The following is a 24,798-nucleotide window of genomic DNA, read 5'->3' as shown; positions in this document are numbered from 1 at the left end:
CCGAAGCGCTATTTCTTCGCTTTAGCTCTTACCGCTCGAGACCGAGTGACTGACTTCTTGTCGTCTGTGGCGTGGTCTGCAGCCTTTGAATTTGAGCATGTAGCTCTTTTTGGTTTGGTTTGCTTGTTTTCGGTCGCCGCGGAGGCCTATGCGGTGTGTTCGGATGACAAGGTCCTCAATCCAATTCAGCAGGAGGTAAATCAACTTACCTTCCGCTTCTTCCCAATCGTGTTGACCGCGATTTCTGTGTCTGGCTCGGATATGGGAGTGAGATCGCTCTCGTTCGGTTCGTCGTTTACCTAAACTCAGATGAAGCAATGTCAGGAACTTTGGAACCAATTTTCCAATAGCCTAGGCACGAACCAGTATTCCATCCTTCACGGTTGCAGAGCTTGGAAGCTGTTGTAGCTCAGCGACGTATGCAGACGTCCGGCCACCAACTGTGACCCATTTGATTGTTGCTGGTTCTCCAGAAGGCTGTCGCGAACTCTTCAATCCCTGTAAATTGACTCTACTGCATTGAAGTGTACCCACTAATTTCAGTGCTTCTGCAGCTTTGCCTTTCTTGCTCTTGCCCTTGCCCTACAGGATCATGAGAAGACCATCCGGAGATAAATACGGTAGCTGCTCACCCAACGGTGCTTGAACAACCAATCTTCGGGGAACTTCTCATCATCAGCATTGACATCCACCGCAATCCTACAAATCTCGCTCGTCCACTTCCACACTTTCTCTACCTGTTCTTCAGACAAGGTCCTGCACCTCTGCTCGGGATGTACCCCTGCATGGTACAGAACCTCATCTGCTACCCAGTTACCAACGCCGGCACTGAAAGACTGGTTCAGAAGGAGCGCCTTGATGGGACATGAACGTTTCAGGAGGAGGGAAGAAAACGTAGGTAGATCTGGCATTGAGAGGACAGGGTCGAAACCGAGATTGGAGATTGGTGGAGACTCCAGAGGGGAGCCGGAGACGAGGCGGATGCGGCCTAGACGGCGAGCGTCAAGGAAGGCTATTTCGGTGCAGACGGTGGGGGTCGACGGCGTGGAATCTTCTGGCTCGATGTGCATGACGAACTGGGCAAAAATGGCAACTGAGATCGACGACGGTATCCGTGGCAGAAAGGCAAACAAGAACCTTCATGAACCGTGGTGGCCAGTCCGTAGACGCTTTTCGTGGCGTCTCTCTGTAATGGATGGGAAGTTCACCTCGAACCTGCAGCATACCGGTCATTCCGAAATGCATGACGGGTGTTCTACATTTCTCGTTTAACTCCATGTAAAAGTTCTTGCCTACGGAAAGAAGGCAAGTGTGAGTGTGAGGTAGCACAAAGTTCGGCGATCAGGATACAGCATTGCCGCTTACCGTACCGCCCCACATTGGTCACTGTCCTATTCGTGAGTTCCTTGGCCTTAAATATTGGTGCAGGCAGCAGTCATCAGTCGTAAGCAAACCGGTATTGGTGCAATAACTTACAAATTCTTCATGAGTAACACCGGCGAATACAATGGTATCATCATTAGTGACCACCTTAGTGATTCGCCTGCCAAGTGTGAGGGACCGTAGCAAATTGGCAGCTCGATGGACCTCTATTGCGTGGAACTGCAATTAGCCTCATGATTCATGGCGTATAGAGATACTTGAGCTGACCAGGAAGCTCGGGCATCGCGATATTTATGGAGGAAAGGGTGATGCCAGGTGTAACAAAAGGGTATTGCTTCTCGAGGGTAAGCCGTTATATTGAGACCGTGGATATACCGTACAATACCACTATAGCAGTGTTCGCGCAGAGGCTGTCGTTAGAAGGTTTATAAAGAAAGCGGAAGAAGCCACCGTTAAGTCGAGTGCTCTCAAGTTGAACTTGAGGCGACGCCACTGATGACGCAGCGGCCGTTTCAACATTGCGGAGTCTCAAAGTAAGGCGCCACATTGTTCGTGCCGCGGCCGAGAAGAACTCGTCCGAGTCGTCGTTGGATCGTTGTCCTTTGCTCCGAGTCACCTGTGCTTAGCTGGGCGGGTATTCGAAAGCGCTTGTTGCTCATTTTAAAAGATTTCAAGCTGTCGCGCTTCAGCACGAGCAGACGGTCATACTGCCCCTGCTGACATGTCGACATCAGGACAGCTAGCCAGTATGTTATTCCCTCCCAACAAATCGAATGGAACGCTCACTGGAACTCGTGGTTGGAAACCGTGTCAATTTCTCTGTATGACGTCCTTCAGCGCAAAGCGGGGACTCGGAAGTGTTCAACCTAAAACACACGAAAAACATACTGTTGAAATCTGTGTTGTCGTTCTTCCCGCATTTCGCTGCTAAGTACGGGGTCCGCCCCTGGGGACTTAATTGGCGCTCTTCAGTTTGGTTCGTGACCTTAGGCACGTATATTTGCTATATGAATATCCACTAGAATTCTATGTTCTTAACGGCAACTTTATCCTTGCAATAGTGGTAGGATTAGGTATGATATCGCTACGAATTTCTACACAGACCAACTCCCTTATATGAGGAGAAAACTAGGAATTACGACCGATCTTCTTGTTTACTCGATAGTCATTCCCGTGCTCCCTTTTTATTTGGAGAGCTTGAACTATTCTGGCGTGTCAAGCTTAGTCGGATATCTTCTTTTCGCATACGTACGTCCTTCCGGTTTTATTCTTCTTCCCACATATTTAGACATTAATATCTCTTAGTCTGGAGGCCTCGTTGTTGGTAGGGATCACCGCTATTACGAGCCGTATAATCAATTCACCAACCTCGCACTCCATCAGCGACACCTGTCATCGCCTGGTTCTCCGAACGATATAACCTCAGGCAAATGCCATTAGTTTTGGGACTACTTGCACTTACAGGATCTCAGATCATGCTCATGCTAGCGCCGACATATTGGGTGATGGCGCTTGCCCGCGTCATACAAGGTGTCAGCTCGTCCATGGTATGGGTGGTAGCACTTGCATTACTGTATGTCGTTTCATTTGTCGTTTCCGGTCACTCTCACAAAGGGAACCAATCTCTAAACAGATGTGACACTACTCCGGAGCGATACATTGGTCGTGAGTATCTCTCCTGTCAAATCCTTGTCAGCTTTGTGTTTATTCAGCATACACGCACGCACAGAACAGCTCGGTATAGCCATGTCCGGACTCTCACTTGGGTCAGTAGAACCAGTCCCAGGTCTGAAGCTGCTCTGACTTCGTTCTTGGCAGTTTACTCATTGGACTTCCTGTCGGAGGCGCTCTATATGGGCGTTGGGGTTATTACGCCCCTTACTACTTCGGAATCGTCGTCACAATCATCGATCTTATAGGACGGTTACTTGTCATCGAACGTAAAGATGCCATGAAGTGGGGCGTCGACCCAGCGGCTGACGCCCTCAAAGCTGACGAAGAAGCTCAAGATGCCGCAGTTGTTGGGGGTGATGTCGAAACCATCTGTGAAGAGACACCTATACAAGGACCGTCTCTCGAGGGCTCAAAGGAGGAGCTCAAAGACATTCGAGAAGACGTTAAGACAGAACGGACGGTAGCCTCCACAAATTCCCCTGTCCAGTCATCTACGCCACTTGGAATGCCAGGACCTTCAGCTGCCAGAACTCCAGTTATCGACGACGCCGCGCCTGCCAGTCTTACTTCGTCTACCCGCCGTCTCTCAATGCTGCAAGTCGTGGCTCTGATGTTGAAGTCCTCTCGCACGTTGACTGGTTTGCTCATCACGGCAATTTATGGGTAAGTAAGATGGGAGCGTTTGCAGATGCTGGCTTAGACTGATTTTCTCCTGGTTCAAGCATTGTTTACAGCGGACAGGAACCTATCATATCCCTTCATCTACAGGCTATCTGGGGACTGAACTCAACTAAAGTCGGGCTCGTCACTTTGGGTGGCGTCATTCCAACTCTCCTGTGTACGTGCGGACAGTCAAATTCTGACGCTTAAAGTCCACTCATGTTCATCCTTCACGATGTATAGCATCACCTGTGGCTGGCTGGTGGTCTGATAAGAATGGCCCTGAATGGGTCACGATTGTTTGTTTGGTCCTTTCCTTGCCGTGGTGGGGCGTTGTTACCATCAACGCGTCTTTAGCTCTGTTCATAGTCAGCTATGCTTTAGAAAGTGCGATTAACCTCGCCAATCTCTTCGGACTATCCCTGATAACTAGCTCTCCTTGCGTCAGGCATGTTTACATCGGCTGTCATAGCCCCACTGACCGCTGAACTGGCAGCAATCAGCCGGTCGATCGATGGCGTTGGTTGTAAGTCTGTTTACTTCGCGGCGGCGACTGAGCTGATGGACATCCTCCAGACGCCCACATATACGGTGCATTCAACCTCTTCTACGGAATTGGATCTGCTCGTGAGTTTTTCCTCTCAGATAGTCATGGGCAATGTCTCACAAACTTCTCTCGCTAGTCGGACCTCTGATAGGTGGGCAGGTCAGTTTAGTTATATCTCTATTTCACCGCAAACATCGCCTCTCACTCTTTCGGATGACTCCATAGATGTACGAGCACCTCTCCAACGGCTGGTTCGCCTACAACATGATGGCCCTCGGACTATTATTCACATCAGCGATAATTGCATCGATTTATATCGGCGACAATCCGTTAATGGCTCGACTTGTCAAAATGTTTCGCAGTGGTACAAAGACGCAACCCTAAAACAGTGGTGTTGATCTGGTGCCAGTCGTGTCGGGTTCATGACCCGAACACCCGTCTCAGGCTGGCGTGGGCTAATCAGGGCAGGGATACATAAATACATATACATGTTTCATGGAATTGTGATGAATCTTGTTGGCCGATAAGTAGTAGAACTAGTGCGTATTCTTCTTTCTTGGAGTGGTACAGTTTGTGACCTGATGGCTTTTCTACCAAGACGCATACAACCACCTTAGACAAACCATATCATTCCAACCAACTTATGAATTGCTTATGAGGATTTTAGAGACCCGAATACTAGTCATGATCACATGTCCTTCAGTCTATTTCAAACTCTTTTCCATAACACACTCAGTCTATTTTAATATTCCCCTCAACAAACCAAGCTCAGTCATCTTATATTTTTATAAGTACACACGCTATGTCCTGGCTCAATGACGGATAATCAGAGCTTAGAGCCGCAGAGCGAATACGAGTAGAAGCACCTTAGTGTATTTTACAAAACGTGAATGATCCAGTGCGAGTAAGTAATAATTGTTCCTCCGAGTACAATCCCAAGGTCGATATCGTGGCTGGGCCAGTGTGTCAGCGTGCTTACTGGTGCCACTTTTGCGTGGGGTACATTCGGCCGTCAAGATACCTCAGGCCAATTAGATCTGTTAATTTCCCTCTTGTTTCTCATGAACATTCCTAGCAAGTAGATGGGGGCCGTGCTCTCGGAGCAGACGAACCAAGTGTGGCGCCAAGGATCACTAAACACGATCACGTGCCAAGCCTGTAGCATGAGGCTCGACACCTCCGAGTTCAACTTTGAACAGCAACCCCACACGACCACGGCCACTCGAGCCTCTTCCTACCTATTTCCCTCATAATGTCGGGTTGGGCTATTGGCCCCGACCCTCTTAAAGAGGAAATTGCGTCTCTCAAGAGACAGATCGCGAATCAAGGTGCGCTCCTCTTCTGTATCCTAGCTGTGGCAATGAAATCAACGAGGCTCGCTTTCTAGACATCAAATGCTCGCATTTCGAAAGCCGTCTCCTCAAGACCACTACCCAACTCGAAGAGACGAAGGATACTCTTAGTGAGGCACAAACCAACGTTTGTCTTTTCTTTTTTCGTCTCCCATCAAGCTCGTCCGTTGACCTGTGATCACCAGTTACGCCGCGAAGCCGACAGGGCAGAACACCTCGAGAAACAACTACTACAAACTAAAGAAGACCTCGAGAATCAACGAATTAGCCGTCAGAATGTCGAGGATGCTCTTCGTATCGCAAACGAGAAGACCAAGTCTCAAGAAGTCGCAGCACGGGAAATGCAGAACACAATTCAGACCCTTTCCTCGAAGGAATCCGGATCTAGCACGGCCTTTTCGAATTTGCAGAAGGAGAAGGAGAGACTTGAAGGTCGGGTACGTCTCCTCGAGGCTAACTACCAGAACGTTGTAAGCGCCGCTACTCCGGGGCGGCCTGGACGGCCACGGTCATCATCTCTCTCCGACATGAGGCTCACGACGCTCGAACGGGAGCTTCGTGAAACTCATGCTGCGTTGAACGACTGTCGATCGAACCTGGAGAAGTCTCAGGAGAAGCTCAGACACGTGGAGGACAATTTGGTCAGGGCGGATAATGAGAAGATGGCGGTGGAGAGACGAATGCAGAGTGAGCTGACAAGGATGAAGGCGCAACTGGACGAGAAGGATGAGGATATTGAACAACTCAAGGCGCAGAGTGGAAGTGATGGCCTTGGACAGGAAAGGGAGGAAGAGCTGATAAGAAGGATCGAGGAAGAGGAAGCGAAGGTTTCAGCTTTGGAGAAGCTGGTTAGAGGGACAAAGGACATGAAGAAGATGCAGGATGCGCTAGATAGGGCCGAAAAGAGGTTGAAGGCAGAGATGGAGAAGGTCAAGAAGGGTGATGAGGTGAAGCATGACTTGACAAGGACGAGGGACAGGGCGGTGAAGGATCTCCGGGATGCTCAGTCCCAGATCCAAGGTCTCACGCGTGCGCTGGAGGAACGAGATAGACGTATCGTCTTCTTGGATGGACAAGAGAGGTATGACTTTTGAGAAACTCTTACTGCGTTACGATGTTGACTTTCTGTGGCAGAGAGTTGCGGTCTCAAGTGGAACAAGCTAGAGAGCAAATCGCTTCGTTAGAGCAAGTGGGACAACCCGGTAGTACTACATTCGACCAAGGCCTTCTCAACAATGACGAAGGTTTCGCGGCTCTTGTCCACTCAACTCCCACTTCGTCAACAGACGGTTCCCCGCCTCCCCCAGTTTACCAGCCTAGGTCGCCGGAAGACCTCCCATCAGAGGAAGAAGTTGCCAGACTCTTTGCGACCATCGCGCGGTTACGCAGTGAGCGAGATGGGCTTCGTCGTGACCTGGAATACCTCGAGCTCGAATCCAGGTTTACTACCGAAGGACTGCAGTCCAAATTGGATTCCATCACAGCTACTCTCAACGCATCGACCAGTGGACCGGACATCACGAACCAGCAGGATCTTGTCAAACAATTGACGAACGATGTACAGCGCCTTCAAGAGCAACTGGCTCAAGCTATGTCCCGAGACGGTACTACTCGGGAGACTGCGGACGACCATGTTGCGCTGGTGGCCACGTCGTCCTTGGTCATGGTGAGCCACCTCCAATCTCGTGCCGAGCAGGACCAAGGTACCCTCGTATCCATGAATTTGGAGCTACAACGACTTCGAGGCGAACTTGACGCGCGCCTTGTTCGGGACGAGGAGAACGCTCGGACTATCGCCGGACTCCAGCACAATCTCCACCAGGCTCGAACCTCACGGGACGCTTGCGTCCAGGATCTCAAACAGGCGACGGCCTACCAAGACGATCTTCTTGCACGCATTGCTCAACATGAAGATCTCGTGGAGGAACTCAGGAAGGAGAAGGACCAAGCCTGCACGGAACTCGATGAAGTGAACGCAGCTTTCCAGCAGGCCGAGGCCGAGTTGACCCAAGTCACTCAAACTCTCGAGGACATCGCAGCCGACCACGACTCGCTCGCGCTTCACGTAACGAATCTCGAGGCGGACCTTGAACAGGCTCAAGAAGACATCGCCGAAGGTGAACGACGCTACAGCGCTCTTCAAGTTCAGCAATTGTCGGCTATGTCATCGTCAGAAGTCGCTCTCGCTCTCCGGCAGCAGATAGAAGAGCTGGAGGGTCGTGTTGCGCGTCGCACGGAACAAATTGGCTTACACCAACACGATATCAAGCGGCTGGAAATCAATAATCAGCTCAACGAGGAGAGAATCGCCGAGATGGGCTCCGAGCTTGACACCGCGATCACAGAGAAGGAGAGCATGCTCCAGGACTGCGCCGACGCTCGAGAGGCACGGAATCAGGCCTTGCAAAGAGTGGAAGAACTGGAAGAGGAGGTAGAAACTTTAGATGCGAGGATCGACGAGGCGGAGGAGAGAGTTCGTGAGGCCGATGATAGAGTCCGTACGGCGGAAGAGAGAGCTCAGGAAGCGGATCAGAGGATAACCGCGGCCGAGAATCAACGAACCGCCGAGGCTGCCACTCTCGTTGGTCTCTGGGCGGACGCTATCTTACGATCCAGGGCCTCGTCAGGTCAGCCAAATGCTGCGATACCAACAAACAGCTCAACGGAGCAAGACCCTGCAGTTCATCTCGAGCAGGTTACGTCCCACGCCAATGTCACGGCATCGCGCCTCGACGATGCCCTTCTATCCCTCCGTACTGCGAACGAGACCGTGGATCGTATCACGAACCAAGGCCACGAAACAACCGTCGCTCTCGCTGTCTCCCAACTTGAACTTCGTTCGCGGGTACAATGCCTAAACTACCAACGCACTCGCTACAGTCTTTTGGAAGGACAAGTCGCACAAGTACGACAGGAGCTTGGTTTGCGGCTGAACGAGATCGCAACCCTTCACGAGCAGCTCGGGTATGCTCAACAAGCTCAACACGCAACGCCTTTCACTCCGTCAACGGACCTCGAGCTCCGCTTACAACACCTCCAGCAACAGAACGACGAGCTTCAGGTCGAGAAAGCACGACTTCAGGATATGTTCGATCGCTCGCAGGAGGAGCTCCGTGGCCTCAACGACGATATTGCCTTTCGTGCACAGAGCATCCAGACCCTCGAACAGGAACTCGCAACTCTGCGTAACGAGTCAGTGGCAGAAGTTGCGCAGATTCAGGCTCAACTTACGGACGCAACACAGAAACTATCCTCAGTCGAGACGAGCCACCAGGCCTCATGGGACCAACTCTCCCGATCTTACCAAGAATTGGACGAACGTTACAAACATTGTTTGGAGCTTTCCGAAGCAGACAAGCAGCGAGCGCTTGATGCTGAGGCGGCTCAAACCGCACAAGAAGAGGAGATGTTAGCTCTTCAGGCTCATCTCGATGAACGGTTGCAAGAGCTTGAACAGCTTGGGCGAGATCGGGAGGAAGAGGAGGAACATCATCGACAAACCATCGACACTTTCACCCGTACGAAGGACGATTTGGAGGCCCAACTTGCCACAGTCAGGGGAGCTCGTGATGATATACTTCCAGAGCTTGAGCGTCTTCGAGAACAGATCGCGTCGCGCGCCTCAGATATTGATCATCTCCAAGCGAAGCTAACTGCTGAGCTTGCTGCCCAGGACGCAGACCGCAAGTCATTCGAATCAGAGCGCCGCCTCGCTTCCGAGCGGTACGGGAACCTCGAACGAAGCGTTGAGGTCACGCGTCGTGATCTCGAAGCGGCGCAGGTTCAACTTGAAGAAGCTAATTCGGCTTGCGAGGAGTTGCAAAACGAAAAGGCAGTACTGGAGCACAGAGCCACCGAATTAGAGGCCGAAATCCAACGTGGTCTTTCGATGGGGCGCCACCTTGAAAGTCAACTTGCTGAAAGGTACGACTGTTCGTTTTGACTGACGCCATCATTTCGCTGATCTCTTTCACTCGACAGCTCGCGTGAATTGGCGGGTCTTAAAACAGACTTCGAACAAGTCAAGGGCGAGCGTTTCCAGGCTGTCCAGGCGGAGAAATCAGCCCAGATTGAGTTGACGCTGCAGAGATCGCGGTACGAGCAAACAATCGCCTCCCTCCGGCGCCAGATTGATGCTCTGAAGCCAAACGTGCAACACGAGGAGATGATTGCGGACCTTCAGGACGAACTTCAAAGGATGGACGATATGCTTCGGGCCAAGACTCAAGAAATTGAGGAAAATGATGACCGGTTCCTCGAGTATGTGTGCACACTCCATTTATGCTGACACGCGCGCTCACTTGACTCGTGTAGGCTCATGAAAGAGAAGAAGAAGATGACTACCAAAATCGAAAGTCTCAGTCGCAAGGTGCAGACTCTGCAGTCAAAGCTAGCCTCTGCTAAGGAGACCGCATTGGCATCCACCGCCCCTCCCCCTGCCGCTGTGGCTTCGTCGTCTCGATCTCCTTCAATGGCAGCCCCTTCTCCTAGCCAAGGCTCAGCAAAAACCACCATTCCTCCAAAGTTCATCGCTGTCCTCAACGGTGCAGGTCAAACTCGTTTGTCTACTTCGCCTCAGTCCCATTCCCGCGCGGTGTCTGGACCATCCAGCTCATCAGGACCAACCTCGATGCCCGGACCCAGGACACCTGATCGTAACATGGCGGCACCAGCCGTGTTCAAGCTCAAGACGCCAGAGCATATCAGGCAACCGGTGGAATCTCCTCCTTCTGAACCATTACCACCTCCCCCATCGACTACCTTGATTGGGAAGAAGCGCTCAGCTCCCGACGATAACTATGACTCTGCGCGTGCTCAAGGTTTCACTGCCGACGGTGCACCTTTTAATCCAGACCGTGATCGCAGTGACTTGACCCCACGAGTACGAAAGCAGACGCGCATCGGCGCTGGTTTCACGCCCGTACGCAACATCATGGCCAGGACTATGGGCTCTCCGCAAGTTCGTGACACCGAGCTGGCTATGCCTGCCGACGTTACGAACAGCCCCGGTCGAGCGTCAAGCTCCCGTTTGGATTCGAAGGCGGTTGTCAAGAAGGGGTGGTTGGGCAAGATGAGAGGAGGATCTTCGACAGCGGCTCAGAATCACAGCCGCCAGGCGGGTGGCCATGGCACGTCGCGAGCGAATGTGTTCGAGCGACCCCGGGGGCCATAGGACTCGTTGGACTTTTCTCCCTTGGTACCATATCTGTACACGCTCCGAATCTATCCCATCATCTGCTCGCATTGTACCATTAACCATGTACATATCTTGTTCGTATCCTTATTCGCTCTCAGTTTTTTTCGTGTACCCTCCGCACCGTGATATATACTGGTGCTGTGTTTTCCTTCTCATCCATTTGTCATCTTTCAATATTACTGTTCTGTTGAACTGTCTCTCGACCTGCACGGCACGTCTGGTAGTAAGACTGAGCTCCTGGATATGGGGGGAAAAAGAAACTCAGCAAGAATTTCCCAAACGTTGGCTCGGCAACATCCTATCAACGATCGGACTCCGAAAGAGAGCCGCCACGCTATCGTCCGAGTCCTTACTGTACAACTAACACCGTTTTCAGTCGTCCCTCTCTCTGCTGCCTCACAGTGCACGCCTCGTGATAATTTCATTAGGCTTTCTTCTTTTTACCTACTGACCTCCGGGTACGCTGCTCAAGAGCTGACGTGCTACGAGCTTCAAGTCGGAGGCGATCGTAGCCAAGCCCCGAAGCGCTGTAAATTATCAAAACTGTTTTGTAGGTGTAGCGCAGCCGCGCACGCTCACCAATGTCGCCAAAAGTGATCTTGTTATATACGTTGTGATTCAGAGTTGTATGCCGTTCATTACCTTTGGAACGTGTAGAACGACTTGTTTGGGCTCGCGGTTGGAAGAATAGCACGTCCGATGATATGCGCAGCCTCACCGCAGTGCTCAGTCTTCATCCCGTCTCGATATTTGTTAAATATCTGCCAGGATGTAGTACTCATCACACTCAACCTTGCCTTCACATTGTTTGATTCCCTTCCGATGCCACAAAGACCACAGCCGACCCTTTTCCCTCTCATTCTCCCCACACATTCGACTTACTACAAAAGCGATGACAAGGGCTCTGACCGTGCATTGCCACCCCGGACGAGGGCCCCTTTCCTCAGGCGCAATGCCCGCTGGAGAAATGCTTTCAAACTCGTCGCACTGATCGTGCTTTGTGCTTTGCTTGTGCTCCATCTGATACCAGATCCTGTCGGTGACTGGATCAAGCAGCATCCCCATGAACGATTACCGCCGACGTATACCGCGTATAAGGAGCGAGAGAAAGCTCTGACTCCAGAGAAGTCTGGCAGCCGGAGACATGAGAAGGATACCAAGTACTTCTTCCCTGCTCGATACGTTTCTGGTGCGTACCGCATATACCATGCCCCTTTTTGGTGTATCCACTGACCATGGATGGATGTATTAGATGTTGGTTGGGGAAATGCTGTCCAAGAGATTGTACTGCATGCACTAGTAGCGTATGCAAGTAATCGCACGTAAGTCTTTTCTCCGTTTTGCATGATATGGTCTAAATTGTGATCACGTCAAACAGGTTCGTTTGGGACGATTACCTTTGGTCACGAAGGCCGGACCCATACGCCATCTACAACGATCGTCTTATACCCGCACATATACCTCTTTCAGTGATCCTAGGGGGATCATTGATGGGTGAGCTCCAAGGAGAAAAAACCTTCAAGGCAGTACCACGACCCTATTTCGAGAAGATATGCCCGAGCCTTGGTGGCGTCGAGTACATCAATGTAGATGACCTTAACGCTCCGCTACGACACGATGAAAACGTGGGAGCGCTCGAGATTCTGCAGACGTGGATGGACAAATTGGACTCCACGGATGCGGCCTGTGTGTCCAATGCCGGATCTCCATACCAGATGTGGGAGATGTGGTAAGTTTGTCTCGCTGTTCAACACCAGGATATATATGCTAAGACGCGCATAGGATTTTTGGCAGCAGGAGGATCTGGGACTTGTGGCCGATGCTATTGGAATCGCCCATCATATCCGGATACAGCTCCTCTCCTCTCATCCTCCTTGGCCTTGAGGCGAACAAGGATCTACTTGGTGTGGCCCGACTACCTGCTTTGGCCCATTTACCAGCTCCGATTTCGTTTTCCGCCGGTTCGAATCCAGATATCTCCCAATCTTCATTGAAAATCCTACGCGACGAACAATTCGACGTCATTCCAGGTCTCCTCGTGCTTCACATTCGCCGTGGCGATTTTGAACAGCACTGCCAACATCTCGCCACCTGGACGGCCGGTTGGCAAGGAATGAACGATCTCGCAGCGGACGGGCTGCCAGATACACTGGAACCACGAGAACCGCTGCCAGGAAATCTAACGGATTACAACTCAGCACTCTATGGGCGACGGTGTTATCCTGAAATTCCACAGATTGTGAGGAGGGTAGAGGAAATAAGGAGAGAGTATCCCAAGTTGGGTAGGGTATACGTGATGACCAATGGGAAACGAGAGTGGATACTGAAGTTACAGGGCGCTTTATTCGAGGATTCGGAACGCCATCCCTCTGGCCCTTGGCAAGACGTCACGAGTAGTCGCGATCTGAGCCTGGACTGGGAGCAGAAATACGTAGCCCAAGGTCAGTCACTCCCCACATCAGACGTCATCTCCTTGCGTGTACTGACGATACGACGCTTGATTTCTTCTAGCCGTGGACATGGCGATTGGGACAAGGGCTGATGTGCTCCTTGGGAACGGCTGGTCTTCGCTCACGAGCCATCTGACAATGCTGAGGATGGGTAAAGGTTTTCCAAGAGAGAGCAATCGTTTTTGGTGATAGAGACTATTTCACGTACTGTAACATCATCATATAATACTATCAGACACTACTTCGGAATTATTTGATGAGGTGACACAAGTCACTAAGATTCCACAATGAGTGTGGCCCAATTTTGCAATTGCGTGCCACGAAGTGGAACAAAGAAGCTTCCGGTAGCAGTATACCCCGCTTACGTCACTGAAGAGGTGCAGCAACTGGTGAACGCGCCGCGCAGGCTCTCTCTCTACCAACTCATTCGCACGCCGACGTCGCCTGCCGTCTCCATCTGATCTTCCCATTTACTACTCATTCTTGATTTCGAAAATGCTCGCACGCATTGTCTTTAACTCGCTGCGCCCGTCTGTCAATGTCGGTGCGCAACGCGCTATATCTGTTCAGGTGAATCTCAATCAACCTCGAGAACCATCGGTCTAACTACGCTCTCTGCCCGTCGTGTTATCGTAGTCTTTGCTTCATGGCTCTCCGGAGGCGAAACAAGAAGGGGAGCTTGAGATCAAACAACATTCGAGACGGGTGGGAAGAGGAAAGTACATCCATGGGTTTGAAGGTGTGTGGTCTTCCCTCCCAAGCGTTGAAGGGTAATGAGGGCTTATGCTAGTGGCGCTCAGTGCACCATGTGAAGCCTGACTCCGTCGAGGAGTATAAGAAAGCCGCGTAAGTGTCTGTACTGTCTTTTTTTTTTTTGCGAATTGTAATCAACGAGAAACGTCCATAGGGAAGCATACTACGTCGGTTTGAAGGAAGACCCAGAAACTCGTGTCAAGCTCACCGGGAACTGGGAAGTAATCATCGGAGAGCAGGACACTTTCTGTACGTTTGATTTTCGCACTCTTATTGCATGTGAGTGTCCTTCTAATTTCTACACGTCTTGTAGATCACGTTCTCGAGTACGAAAATTATGCTGGCTTCGACAAGGCGTGGGCACGTATCCTGAACTCTGAGGTATGGTCCAATCCCGGGCTTCATATTCGATAGAAGCTCACATCGGTGTCCAGCATGCCAAAGCCCATGCTGCCCTTGCTCCTTACCTCCGCTCCCGCTCGACTCAACTCAATCAAGAGTTTGCCTTCCTCCCTACAGCCCCACCTCACACCGAGGGTGGGATCTTCGAAATGAGAACCTATCAGTTGAATCCAGGAACACTGCTAGAATGGGAGGGCGCTTGGTACGCGATTTCTCTCGTGGAATGATTGCTTGGTCTCGATCCGTGCTCACTCTGTGATTCATTCTTAACAGGCGACGCGGCATTGATGCTCGTAGGAAGTTTGTTGAACCAGTCGGGGCATGGTATGCTCAAGTTGGCCGGTTGCATCAAGTGCATCACCTTTGGCAATATCCGTATGTTCCGACAACATCTGAAGTATCTTTCTTGCGTTAATGCTCTTATATCTCAGTGATCTCGCTACCCGCAAGGAAATGAGGGAGCAAGCCTGGCAACTGGACGGATGGGCAGATACTGTCTCCAAGGTAAATGTCCACGTATTTGCATAACATGGTTAGATGATAATCTTTCTCTTTAGACCTCACAACTAGCGAAGTTCATGGACTCGTACTTGATGGTCCCACTATCATTCAGCCCCCTCAAGTAGTCTGCTTAAACTCGAATACCCGAAGTCGGGCAGTGGTGCCCCCTCAATGGACTGTGGACATTTGTATATTATTATGGCGTGATCCCTTGCTAAGAGTGGAGTTCTCTACTATATGTGCTTCTAAGGATTGGGGACGGATGAACGAGCCCAGCTGAGCGCCCACTATGAAGCGATGCCGAAGCTCTGTGACTTGGCTTGCGCCACTGTGGCAAATGCCGGCGTGAACGACTGAATACGTAATGTATATGGTGCAAGAGTCGTACTGTCGTAGTCCTTGACTTCTTCTCTCTCCCCTACTACGTTGTTTCTACGACACTCGCATATCGCCCGCATCTCTCGAGGCCGACAATGCCGCTTCATACGACTACCGACCCTGCTGCCCTCGCTAGCTTTCAAGAAAGCCAGGACGGTTACGTTATCTTCTACTCATCCCGCGATGCCCATGGGAAGATGTGGTGCCCTGTGAGTGAACAATTCTTAATGAAATCGAGGGACGCATCTGGATCAAGCTTCAAAACACCGATTTACGACCAACTCAGGACTGTCGGGATGTTGAAGCACTGGTCGAGCGTACCTTCTCTCCTTCCGAGGGGCCAACAGGGATGATCGCCTACGTTGGGCAGCGAGCCGAGTATGGGAACCCGTTTTTCCCCGTTCCACTTTTGAACAGCTTGCGAAACGCCCGCTGACGCCGTCAAAATCTCTTGGTGCCCGCCTCAGATGGAGAATCGCATCAAACCCGTTTCGAAAGGCGCCTTGGAACGTGCAGTCAATACCAACCATCATCCGAGTCAGGAGCGTACGTTGCTGTGCTTCTTCGCATCCGAAGTATCCTCACTAACCATCTACTTGGATCGTGGATAGTCTAAGGAGACCGGGAGGCTTGTGGAGAGCGAGATCACTGAGGCAACCTTGGCTGATTTATTGTAAGGCTCAGAGTGCTTGTGCACCATCGACTTCGCGGTATGTCGTTTTCTGCCAAATTGAAATTGACGCTTTGTCTTTTTGATGCGATGCGGGCAATCCTATTACTCGACGTCAAGAGATTTCGGATTCGATCTAGGTTTGCGTTGCACAGCTCCTTGGAATTGAGATGTGTGCCTTTGGGCCTTGAAACCTCGACACATGGCCCTCCGTGACCGACCGAATACCCTGAGGACGCAACGGACGTTGTTACCCTGCGCGTTTCACTGGATGTTTCACGCATGCCGAAGTTCGAAATTTTCTGTCATTTGGAGGTGTGTCTGTCACATCTCATGTTCAGCAGCGTACAGAATTGTGCTTCGATATGACGAATTGAGGCAGCAAAGCCGAGCAGAGGCGTATCAGTCATGACATTCAGTGCACAGTGCTGTCCTTCAACAAATAATTATCAGGCAGATTAATGTTCCTACACTCACAGGATTCTGTGGCCATCTATTAGTGGGTTCCTTGCTCATTTACCTTCCGCTGCAGTGCTTTGACGGGCCATTTTCTTTGGATGCTTCTCCTTAGCCATGTGGCCTCGGACTCCATACTAGATTAAGACACCCTTTTCCCTTCTAGGCTTCTTGACCTTGCGGCCATGGGACATGAGACAAGTACTACTGTTTACCGTGCACCGACTACGAGATCCACGATCTGTGGCGGATCCTGTTGCAACATTTATGCAGACCCCAGAGGACGTTGGCCGTTGCCCTGTCCAGACCGTTTGAGCACACCATGCAGCGCATAGGGACACGCGACGTCGCAGACTTGACTCATTATTCCTGTGAGACGTCTTTCCGGGCTGATTGCTGTGTTTCCATCAATTAGACGATCGCCTTTGTGTTCGTTTTCGTTAATCTGCGCCGAATAGCGTCGCCCCGCCCCTAGCGTCATGCAGGGTACTCGCTCAGCTCGCGCAAACAAACAGGGTCCCAATATATTACTTCGCGAAGTCTGGTATAGTGAATACTCTACCATTACCAGCTTTTTTAATGGTTGATTCATATATTTCTTGTAGAGCTTGCACTACAGGTGGCAGCTCGCACAAATGTTTGTGTGTTGACACGCTAAGCTCCGTGTAGGTGCGCGGTTCAGATGCGGCAGTCGGTGCTCTATTTCGAGTCACATCACTTGCACAATGTGGCGCTAAGTGGGTGCAGCTGTATATGCGTATAGCACGGGACCGATCTCCCGCCCTGCCTCGAGATCAATCCACTGCACCTGGCCGCTATACGCCGAAGTCAGTTAATGCACTTGCCTGTGGCTGCCGTATCCGCTTCGTTCTATCTTTGTATCCCGAGGAACGCAACGCATCGGCGAGATGAGGATTGACTGTAGCTCAGAATATTGCCGTGTGAAGAACAATCACTTCAACTGTGGCATGCGCTCATGACCTCGTAGATGAAGTACATTGAGGCCTCCCATCGACATTGGATATTTCGCCAAAAGGCATTCCCACACCGTTTACACTGATATCTTCATCATTTCCATTTCTCTCTGCTGTGTCAGACGTCCCGGCCAGAACGAATGGCCGCTGTTGTTTGACAATTTGATTTCCCCGCCTGCGATTGATGATGCGAGCGCCCGCCCGTTCCTAGCTAAATCACCTCGCATATCGCCGTTCTTTCCTATCTGTCTCAAGCGGGATGGCTGTTCTCTCGAACTTCCTCGTGCGATGTAACAGACAAACCCTACACAGGTAGTCATTCGTGCCTGCCTCACGTTTCTCCAGGACGCTGCCACAAAACCAAGTATGACCAGCTTAGTTGCCGGTCCCATATATACCATGGTCGTTTGCGACGCTAATTTAATCATTTCCCGTTCGATCCATCCGTCTCTAGCCTCCTCACACTTATCCTCCTCCATTTCCATCTCAACCTTACATGCCTGTCCCCACTCACACTCCTGCTCACTCTGCGTCCAACGCGTTCGTCGTCTGCCACGAGACTGTTCACGAGTTTCTCTCAGTCACCCTTTCCACTCTTCTCCACCATGAGCTGAGCTCGAACATTATCCTGGCTCACGCACTCAAACTTGCATTGAATGACAAGCCAACGTCCGAATGGCAGTACGTTGACGAGGAGGGTGCTGGTGAATGGGCTCTGTCCATGGCCTCTTCTCAGGGGCCATCTTACCCCCAAGGCGACCGCAAAGCTGCACCATTCTGGATCACCCTCTGGTCATCATCATCACCCTTTGTCCAGCCTACTTTGGACATCGTCCTCGCCTCGGTCAGCAACACGCTCGGCGATTACCCAATATTCCTGTGGACACCCAAACATCCGACCACTCTCTCAAGCTCGTGGCTCATGCCCAGAATGTCCCTTATCATCGACTCGCTCCTATCCCGCACTTCTCCCACACGCGTTTTCTCCGTCTTCGGCATGACGGCTCTCGTCAAGAACTTCTCAAGCCATTGGACGGAGGTGACGGGCATTCCGCAAGAATCCGAGCCATTCTACGCCGCCTCCTACACCTACTGTACCCAGGAGAGCTTCAAGGATTGCGACAGGCAACGGGAACATGAGCACTCCATTCGACGGGCTACAATAGCTGACCTCGAGGGTGTTGCGGTCTTGTGCAAAGAGTTCGCCGATGACTCGGTAAGTTCGGCGATCACTCTTTCCGCTTCCAGTATGCTGATGCCTCCTCGTTCCGTTTAGGTTTACTTCCCTCTGACCTTGGATCGGGCAAGAATCGAAGCAGAAGAGCTCATCACGAAGGGTCTTATCTGGATCCACGCGAGTCCATCGGGCGAACCAACCACCATCTGCGCCGTGACTCGTTCGTCCCAGAATGTATCTGCAATCACAAAGGTGTATACCACGCCAAGGTTCAGGAGGAAGGGTTGTGCGGAGGCCATTGTGCGGCACGTAACCAGACGGTAAGCGGAATCTACACCAGGCAGTATTGATTATGTTGCTAATGGCGTTCCGTTCTAGATTGTTGATGGACTACGGGAAACAACTCGTCTCCTTATACGTCGGTCACGCCAACTCAGCCCAAAGGGTTTATGATCGATGCGGGTTCGTAGGCCTGTGTGGCAACCTGAAAATCAACGGCGTAGAAGATTCTTTAGAGCTCGGATTCGCCACTGGCTCGCCCAGGGGGCATTGGTAAAGTTTTGACTTTGGGACCTTCGTAACATATTATCTTCACATATTCATTTACCCAGACATCCTAGTCTAGCGCTAGTCGCAATTGTCTTGCTACTTACTGTTCATATAATTTGCACTGAGCTGTCTCTTGTCATCCCCTTCCGGGCTATTTATCCTCACTTTTTTTGGACCTTGCACTCACACACTGTATCCATAGCTTTCCCCACCACTACCCAACGTGTTTCCCCGACTGTAACGGACTCGAGTTTAGCTCCAGCACTTACGGAATCATTTACCCTACCCTACTTTACACTTATTTGCACTATTTAAAAGCAACTCTCCGGTCTCTAATCCATGTCCGGGATAGTCGAGTATAAGCTTTCCAATTGACGCAGTCCTTTGTGGCCCGAGAAGGAGCTATGTCCGAACGCAGCCATGTAAATCATCGGGATCTATGATTCGCCTGTCATACATCAAACCGCTGATGGAGCTCCTGGAGTTGAAGTGGCGAAAAGGGTAAGACGGTGACAGTTTCAGCTCAACTTGAAACCAAAATCACCGGATTTGGAGCAGGGTATGATGGATTGCCGAAGAGCTTCAACAAACTCTCCAACAGAATCAAATTGTTCGACTCGGATTCCCCCTCACAAAATCACCGCTTTTGCCACCCGACTTCGCCCGTACGAAAATCTCATCAATCAACATTTCTTTGCCAGCTACCGCCTTCAACATGTCCCAGACAGTCAACAAGCCAACGGACACGGCCTCATAGCGCAATGATAATGATAGATCAGATGACCAGCGTGCGTGGACGGCTCAAGTAACGCTTACCGTCAATGCTTCCATCTCGACACCTGTACGACCCTCACAAGTGACGGTCGCCTCGCATGAGATACAGAACCGACGTTCCTCGGATATCTCATTCCCGTTATCTTCCGGCCTAAGCGTCACAGCAACGTGCGAGAGCGGAATGGGGTGGCAGAGCGGGATGAGGTCTGCGGTGCGCTTGCTCGCCATCAGGGCTGCAAGTTGAGCCACCAATAGCACATCTCCCTTGGCCCTCGCCTTCTCCTTCGCCTTCTCTAATTCATTTCTCGGGAGACCGGCTTTCAGCGCTGGGTCCGGTGGAGGAGAGACTAATTTGTAGGCTGCACGAGGCAGGTATATCCGCCCTGTCGCAGTTGCAGTTCGGATGGTGGAGGTTTTGGAAGAGACGTCGACCATGGCCGGTCGTCCCGTACTGTCGATATGGGTAAGTTTCTTTGGTGGCGTTGAGTCGGAGGCCGAGGAGGAGCTATATCGCACATGACTTAAAGCATGTCGAGTTGAATGGGGAGGAAGAAGAAAATAGCCATGGATCCGAGGCGTCCTCTTGTTCAATAGGGGTTGCATGGACGAGAGACGTGCTATATGGTACTTCAGAAGTGAGACGGTGTAAGTGAGTGAGTATACAGATTTAGAAACGCTGAGTACTGACAGCAAGGGTGGAGGGTAAGGGGTACATTCAACCGCCTATGAGAATCATCGGTCTATTTGTGATAACATCGATGTCTTCCATACCGGCATGCTTCTCCTTCTTTCCGTAGAGTGCGTGCCGGATCGTTTTGAGCAAAACAGTATCGTCGGCACCACTCCGCATTTGGTCGCGTAGGGATATTTCCTTGGGATCAAACAAGCATACCTAAGATATTACCGGTAAATTTCGACTGATTGTCATGATCACGAATCAGAGGGCTTTACCTTGACCTGTCCATCTGCTGTGAGTCTCAGTCGGTTGCAAGACGAGCAGAAGTGGTCAGACATGCTCGAAATGAAGCCCAGGCTGCCTCGATATCCGGGTATAGTGTAGGATCGTGCCGTGTCGTTCAATTCATCGGAAGCCTTTACGAGGCCGGGATGAAAGGTGCGGATCCGAGATTCGAGTTCCGCGGACGGTAACATTTTATCCTTGTTCCATTTGTTTCCTGGCAAGAAAGGTTAGATTGTCGGATATAAACATATGTCTTAAACCCGGTATGGGCGAACTTACCTGTGAATGGCATGAACTCGATAAAGCGGACGGAAAGCGGTTGGTCTTTTGTCATTTCCACGAATTGAAGAACTTCTGCGTCATTAACGTCTTTCATGACCACGATATTTAACTTGACTTGGAGTAGTGGATTTGCTAGAGCTTGGCGTAGGGACCTAAGGACAGCTTCGTGGCCCATACGGCGTGTCATAATCTCGAACTTGAACGGATCCAGTGTATCGAGGCTGTTTATATCACAATGAGGTGCTAAAAGCGATATCCAGAGTATATAGCCTATATACCTGAGGTTTAGATGGGTCATTCCATTCTTCACGAGGTCATCCAGATGTCGATGTAAGATTAGGCCATTGCTGGTCATTCCAATAGAGGATAGTCCATGTTCACGGAGAGCATTTAATCGGGCTAGAGCAAGATTGTGAGCTCAGAAAGCAAGCAACCACTCTAGATGAACAACTCACCGACCAGATTAACAATACCTTTGCGAATAGTGGGTTCGCCTCCGGTTAGCCGAATCTTGGTCACACCACTCTTGACGAACAATGTGGCCAGGCGGATGACCTCGTCATCGGACAAGATGCTGGCCTTGGGAGAGAGTTCTATACCCTCTTCCGGCATGCAATATTGGCCTAAAATGCTTATTGCCTAAGTGCTGCGTTACAGTGAGAATGCCATCGAGAACTGACATCGAAGATTACACCGCTCGGTCAGAGATATTCGTAAGTAATTGTGCCGCCGTCCAAAGGTGTCGACGAGAGGTTGAGGAGAAACAGAGGCTGCGTCCAATCGTGCGATCTTTTCCTATACGTGTCATGTTAGTGTATACCCTTGCCTCATATCATTTGAGAGACGAGCACAGACTTGGATAGCCGCTTTTCTGCTCGATGTTGCCACCGCCACTGGGTCCTTGCAATAAGACGAGCTTGCAAAAGCCCGAGCGAAGTGACGAGCAGAGATACCATCAGTGAGTCTGCAATATCTTTGCCAATGAACAAGCATGCTGAGTCCCAGACTCAGGCCTTGCGTTATAGCTCAGGCTCGAGATGGTGGAACAGAGTCAAGAGCGAACGGCCTCTCACGGCGTGCCTGCGTATTACAACATGGTGTTCTTGGATTGGTGAGCACGGACGATACCGAGCATGACATTGTTGACTCCAATCTATGTCACAAGACAAATTTTGGTCCTTTTCGGGCACTACGTTGAACTTGAAGAAATTGGCAATTGTTGCCAGTGTCTCCAACCAAAAAAAAAATGGATATCAATGCACCGTTGCGGTTAACTCAGCGCCGCCTAATATGCCACGAATACCATCCTTTCACACCATCCCGACGTCCAGTGAGCACAACATTGTTATGCAGTTTATGGAGTTTACCCGACTCGGAAAGGACAGGTACGTGTGAGAGAGTATGAGGAGGATGATCTACACACTCAGGCCCGAAGAAAGGATAATAATATAAAGCGTCCGGAAGCGAGCCAACGGGAAATCGAAAACCACACAGAAGAAAAAACGAAGTAACGAAAAAGACGCCAGCAGTGGCGGTAAGAAACACACCTCACGGGCGCAAGTAAGAGCAATATCATCGGGCGCAGCGATCCGAGTGTACTGTAAGTTCAGAAAAGGAGCCAAAAACGTCCATCACGTCGTGAGAAAAAAGAACAACAACAGGTCCGTGTGTTTTGAATGCCTCTATCAGCCGGGTATGCAAGAAGGAAAAGGGAGAGCTCATGAACGACGTCACCACATGCTACATCGGAAACAACAAACCAACTCAGCGACACGGCTAGTAGCCGTTCGCGCTCAGACGATGCCTAGCCATCCTGGCTCCCCGACGACCGTAAGATGAGGATCCGTACGAAGATCCGTACGAACTGGCGGCGGATGAGGTGGCGTAGGCTACTGATGCGCTACTGGCAGCGCTGGCTACGCTTGATCCTCCGCATGAGCTGCCGGAGCACGCAGCGGCTGAGGAAGCAGCTCCGCACGAGCTACCAGAACATGCAGCGGCAGAGGAGGAAGCGGCTCCACACGAGCTACCAGAACAGGCTGCTGCTGATGAAGAGGCTCCACAAGAGCTACCGTAGCACGCAGCGGCTGAAGAGGAGGTGTACGCTGGGGCTGCTGTGGTGTAGGCAACACTGGATGTGGTCATCGCAGAGGCGTACGTGTTGTATGAGTAGCCGTTTCCGGTCGCGAGGCTCATTTGAGAGATGCACTAAAACAATATTAGAAGACAGTAAGGGGACGAGTAGAGACTATGGAACTCACAGAGCCGAGACACGAGGCCAACGATGTGTCGGTGACGGTGGCAGTCTCAGTTGCCGTCGCAGTCGCTTCGAAAAGTCGTCAGCCGTAGAAGTTGAACCAATAAAAAGAGATAGCTCACCTGTGATAACGGAGGTGATCTCGTTGGTTTGCGTCTAGCAGAGAATGGTGTCAGTCAGGATACAGATTGTGATACCGGGGGCTGGAAAGCGCCCTATCAGGGATTTGGTAGTAGAATAACGCACAGCTGTGGCTTAACGGGATGTCAGTACAAGTATCATTTCTATGAGGGGAAATCGACCGACCAGTGAAAGTGGACACTTGTGTCATCACGTCCGTCATGGTGGCCAATTGTGTGTAAACGACAGTGGAAGTCTATGTACGTAGTTAAAGTGTTCAGCGTTTATGATGAGATGCGTAGAGACGAGTTCAAATTCACCTCGTCGATGACCTGGGTGCTGAGGATGGACGTGGTGTAGGTGACCGGTTGCGTCACGGTGCTGACCATGACCTCGGTGGAAACAACGGTTTGCGTGGCTGTAGAGTTGGAAGAATCAATACGAGTTAAAACGAAGAACTCAGCGAGACATTACATACCAGTCTGAGTCTCCTCGACGGTCTTGAACGACGCAACATCACGGTCAGTGTCTGATTCGTAGATACAAAGGACGAGGCTGGGTCTACCTTGAGCTGGGTAACGGTCTAGAAAATGGAAATCCGCATTTAATAACGACCTATGAACAAATAAGAAATGGAGACGTACGTTGTTGACGACATCGGTCACGGACTTGGTCTCCGTCGCAAGAGCTGCATGCTCGGAATATCAACACAGGAATCAACGCTAGGCGATGGAAAAATACGCACAAGTGAACTCTTCAGTCTTGGTGGCGAGCTGAGTGATCGTGTTGTTGAAGACTTCCGTCATGGTGGCTAGACATAAAATACAGTGATCAGATTTGCGGCCTCATCGTGAGGAGGCAAGGTCAATTCACCAGTAGCAGTCTCAAGGTCGGTCTTGATGATGGTGTTGTTTTGAATCTCAGTCGAGACCTACAACATACGACAAATCAGTATTTGGAAATTGAGAGAAACTAGGCCAGTCAACTTACGGCCACAGACGTGATGGTCTTTCAGCGCGACAAAACAAAAATCAGTGATCAAATCGAGAGGGAAAAGCGTAGAGAAAGCATACCGCAGTCTCGAAGTCTGTCATGGTAGCTGTTCCGGATATAGTCAGTATCATTGAAAGGACAAGAAAAAAGGTTCACAAACCAGTGAGCTTCTCGGTAGCGGTAGCCGTATCCGTGACCGTGTTGTTGATGATATCGGTCATGGTTTGGGTGGCGGTCTCCAACATGGTCTTAGTCGCGGTCTCGAAGATGGTCTAAACATAACGGTAA

At 50.8% G+C, this 24,798-nt stretch overlaps 8 protein-coding genes across 8 annotated transcripts; 6 read left to right on the top strand and 2 right to left on the bottom strand.

Moving 5' to 3' along the window:
• Nucleotides 1-8: 8 nt before the first annotated feature.
• Nucleotides 9-1,666, bottom strand: STEHIDRAFT_151658 (uncharacterized protein; the record flags this gene model as incomplete). Its single annotated transcript, XM_007298730.1, has 9 exons — nucleotides 9-146; nucleotides 210-299; nucleotides 364-477; nucleotides 535-582; nucleotides 633-1,076; nucleotides 1,138-1,292; nucleotides 1,366-1,411; nucleotides 1,477-1,589; nucleotides 1,651-1,666. The coding sequence occupies 9 exons, from the start codon at nucleotides 1,664-1,666 to the stop codon at nucleotides 9-11; spliced, it is 1,164 nt and encodes a 387-aa protein (XP_007298792.1).
• Nucleotides 1,667-1,990: 324 nt separating this feature from the next.
• Nucleotides 1,991-4,992, top strand: STEHIDRAFT_89249 (MFS general substrate transporter). The gene is made up of 16 exons (XM_007298215.1): nucleotides 1,991-2,129; nucleotides 2,221-2,373; nucleotides 2,445-2,456; nucleotides 2,516-2,631; nucleotides 2,689-2,707; nucleotides 2,767-2,956; nucleotides 3,017-3,048; nucleotides 3,113-3,149; nucleotides 3,202-3,720; nucleotides 3,780-3,895; nucleotides 3,961-4,104; nucleotides 4,166-4,243; nucleotides 4,294-4,344; nucleotides 4,401-4,423; nucleotides 4,490-4,803; nucleotides 4,863-4,992. The coding sequence occupies exons 1-15, from the start codon at nucleotides 2,105-2,107 to the stop codon at nucleotides 4,646-4,648; spliced, it is 1,674 nt and encodes a 557-aa protein (XP_007298277.1). The 5' UTR covers nucleotides 1,991-2,104; the 3' UTR covers nucleotides 4,649-4,803; nucleotides 4,863-4,992.
• A 500-nt stretch (nucleotides 4,993-5,492) lies between these two features.
• Nucleotides 5,493-10,959, top strand: STEHIDRAFT_143719 (uncharacterized protein). The gene is made up of 6 exons (XM_007298729.1): nucleotides 5,493-5,592; nucleotides 5,652-5,743; nucleotides 5,802-6,697; nucleotides 6,751-9,540; nucleotides 9,598-9,876; nucleotides 9,931-10,959. Exons 1-6 carry the CDS (start codon nucleotides 5,517-5,519, stop codon nucleotides 10,787-10,789), a joined length of 4,992 nt encoding a protein of 1,663 aa, XP_007298791.1. The 5' UTR covers nucleotides 5,493-5,516; the 3' UTR covers nucleotides 10,790-10,959.
• Nucleotides 10,960-12,052: 1,093 nt separating this feature from the next.
• Nucleotides 12,053-13,452, top strand: STEHIDRAFT_46306 (uncharacterized protein; the record flags this gene model as incomplete). Its single annotated transcript, XM_007297925.1, has 4 exons — nucleotides 12,053-12,135; nucleotides 12,192-12,542; nucleotides 12,596-13,254; nucleotides 13,325-13,452. The coding sequence occupies 4 exons, from the start codon at nucleotides 12,053-12,055 to the stop codon at nucleotides 13,450-13,452; spliced, it is 1,221 nt and encodes a 406-aa protein (XP_007297987.1).
• A 244-nt stretch (nucleotides 13,453-13,696) lies between these two features.
• Nucleotides 13,697-15,187, top strand: STEHIDRAFT_143718 (NIPSNAP-domain-containing protein). The gene is made up of 9 exons (XM_007298728.1): nucleotides 13,697-13,833; nucleotides 13,900-14,002; nucleotides 14,064-14,109; nucleotides 14,171-14,265; nucleotides 14,330-14,397; nucleotides 14,451-14,620; nucleotides 14,692-14,793; nucleotides 14,850-14,922; nucleotides 14,976-15,187. The coding sequence occupies exons 1-9, from the start codon at nucleotides 13,759-13,761 to the stop codon at nucleotides 15,042-15,044; spliced, it is 801 nt and encodes a 266-aa protein (XP_007298790.1). The 5' UTR covers nucleotides 13,697-13,758; the 3' UTR covers nucleotides 15,045-15,187.
• Nucleotides 15,188-15,392: 205 nt separating this feature from the next.
• STEHIDRAFT_127155 (uncharacterized protein) lies at nucleotides 15,393-15,974 on the top strand (the record flags this gene model as incomplete). The annotated part of the gene is made up of 4 exons (XM_007298727.1): nucleotides 15,393-15,506; nucleotides 15,584-15,675; nucleotides 15,765-15,843; nucleotides 15,909-15,974. The coding sequence occupies 4 exons, from the start codon at nucleotides 15,393-15,395 to the stop codon at nucleotides 15,972-15,974; spliced, it is 351 nt and encodes a 116-aa protein (XP_007298789.1).
• Nucleotides 15,975-17,893: 1,919 nt separating this feature from the next.
• On the top strand, nucleotides 17,894-19,451 carry STEHIDRAFT_136261 (uncharacterized protein; the record flags this gene model as incomplete). Its single annotated transcript, XM_007298726.1, has 3 exons — nucleotides 17,894-18,613; nucleotides 18,674-18,894; nucleotides 18,953-19,451. 3 exons carry the CDS (start codon nucleotides 17,894-17,896, stop codon nucleotides 19,128-19,130), a joined length of 1,119 nt encoding a protein of 372 aa, XP_007298788.1. The 3' UTR covers nucleotides 19,131-19,451.
• Nucleotides 19,452-19,573: 122 nt separating this feature from the next.
• On the bottom strand, nucleotides 19,574-22,196 carry STEHIDRAFT_164629 (molybdenum cofactor biosynthesis prote). Its single transcript, XM_007298725.1, has 10 exons — nucleotides 21,996-22,196; nucleotides 21,821-21,935; nucleotides 21,596-21,763; nucleotides 21,419-21,539; nucleotides 21,138-21,361; nucleotides 20,849-21,072; nucleotides 20,669-20,789; nucleotides 19,940-20,514; nucleotides 19,668-19,873; nucleotides 19,574-19,601 (listed from the first exon to the last, which is right to left on the bottom strand). Exons 1-9 carry the CDS (start codon nucleotides 22,131-22,133, stop codon nucleotides 19,727-19,729), a joined length of 1,833 nt encoding a protein of 610 aa, XP_007298787.1. The 5' UTR covers nucleotides 22,134-22,196; the 3' UTR covers nucleotides 19,574-19,601; nucleotides 19,668-19,726.
• Nucleotides 22,197-24,798: the final 2,602 nt, after the last annotated feature.

Source organism: Stereum hirsutum (assembly GCF_000264905.1).
Source record: "Stereum hirsutum FP-91666 SS1 unplaced genomic scaffold STEHIscaffold_1, whole genome shotgun sequence".
NCBI lineage: Eukaryota > Fungi > Basidiomycota > Agaricomycetes > Russulales > Stereaceae > Stereum > Stereum hirsutum.
Note: the sequence above shows the minus strand (reverse complement) of the source record. Positions and strands in the feature narration are given on the sequence as shown.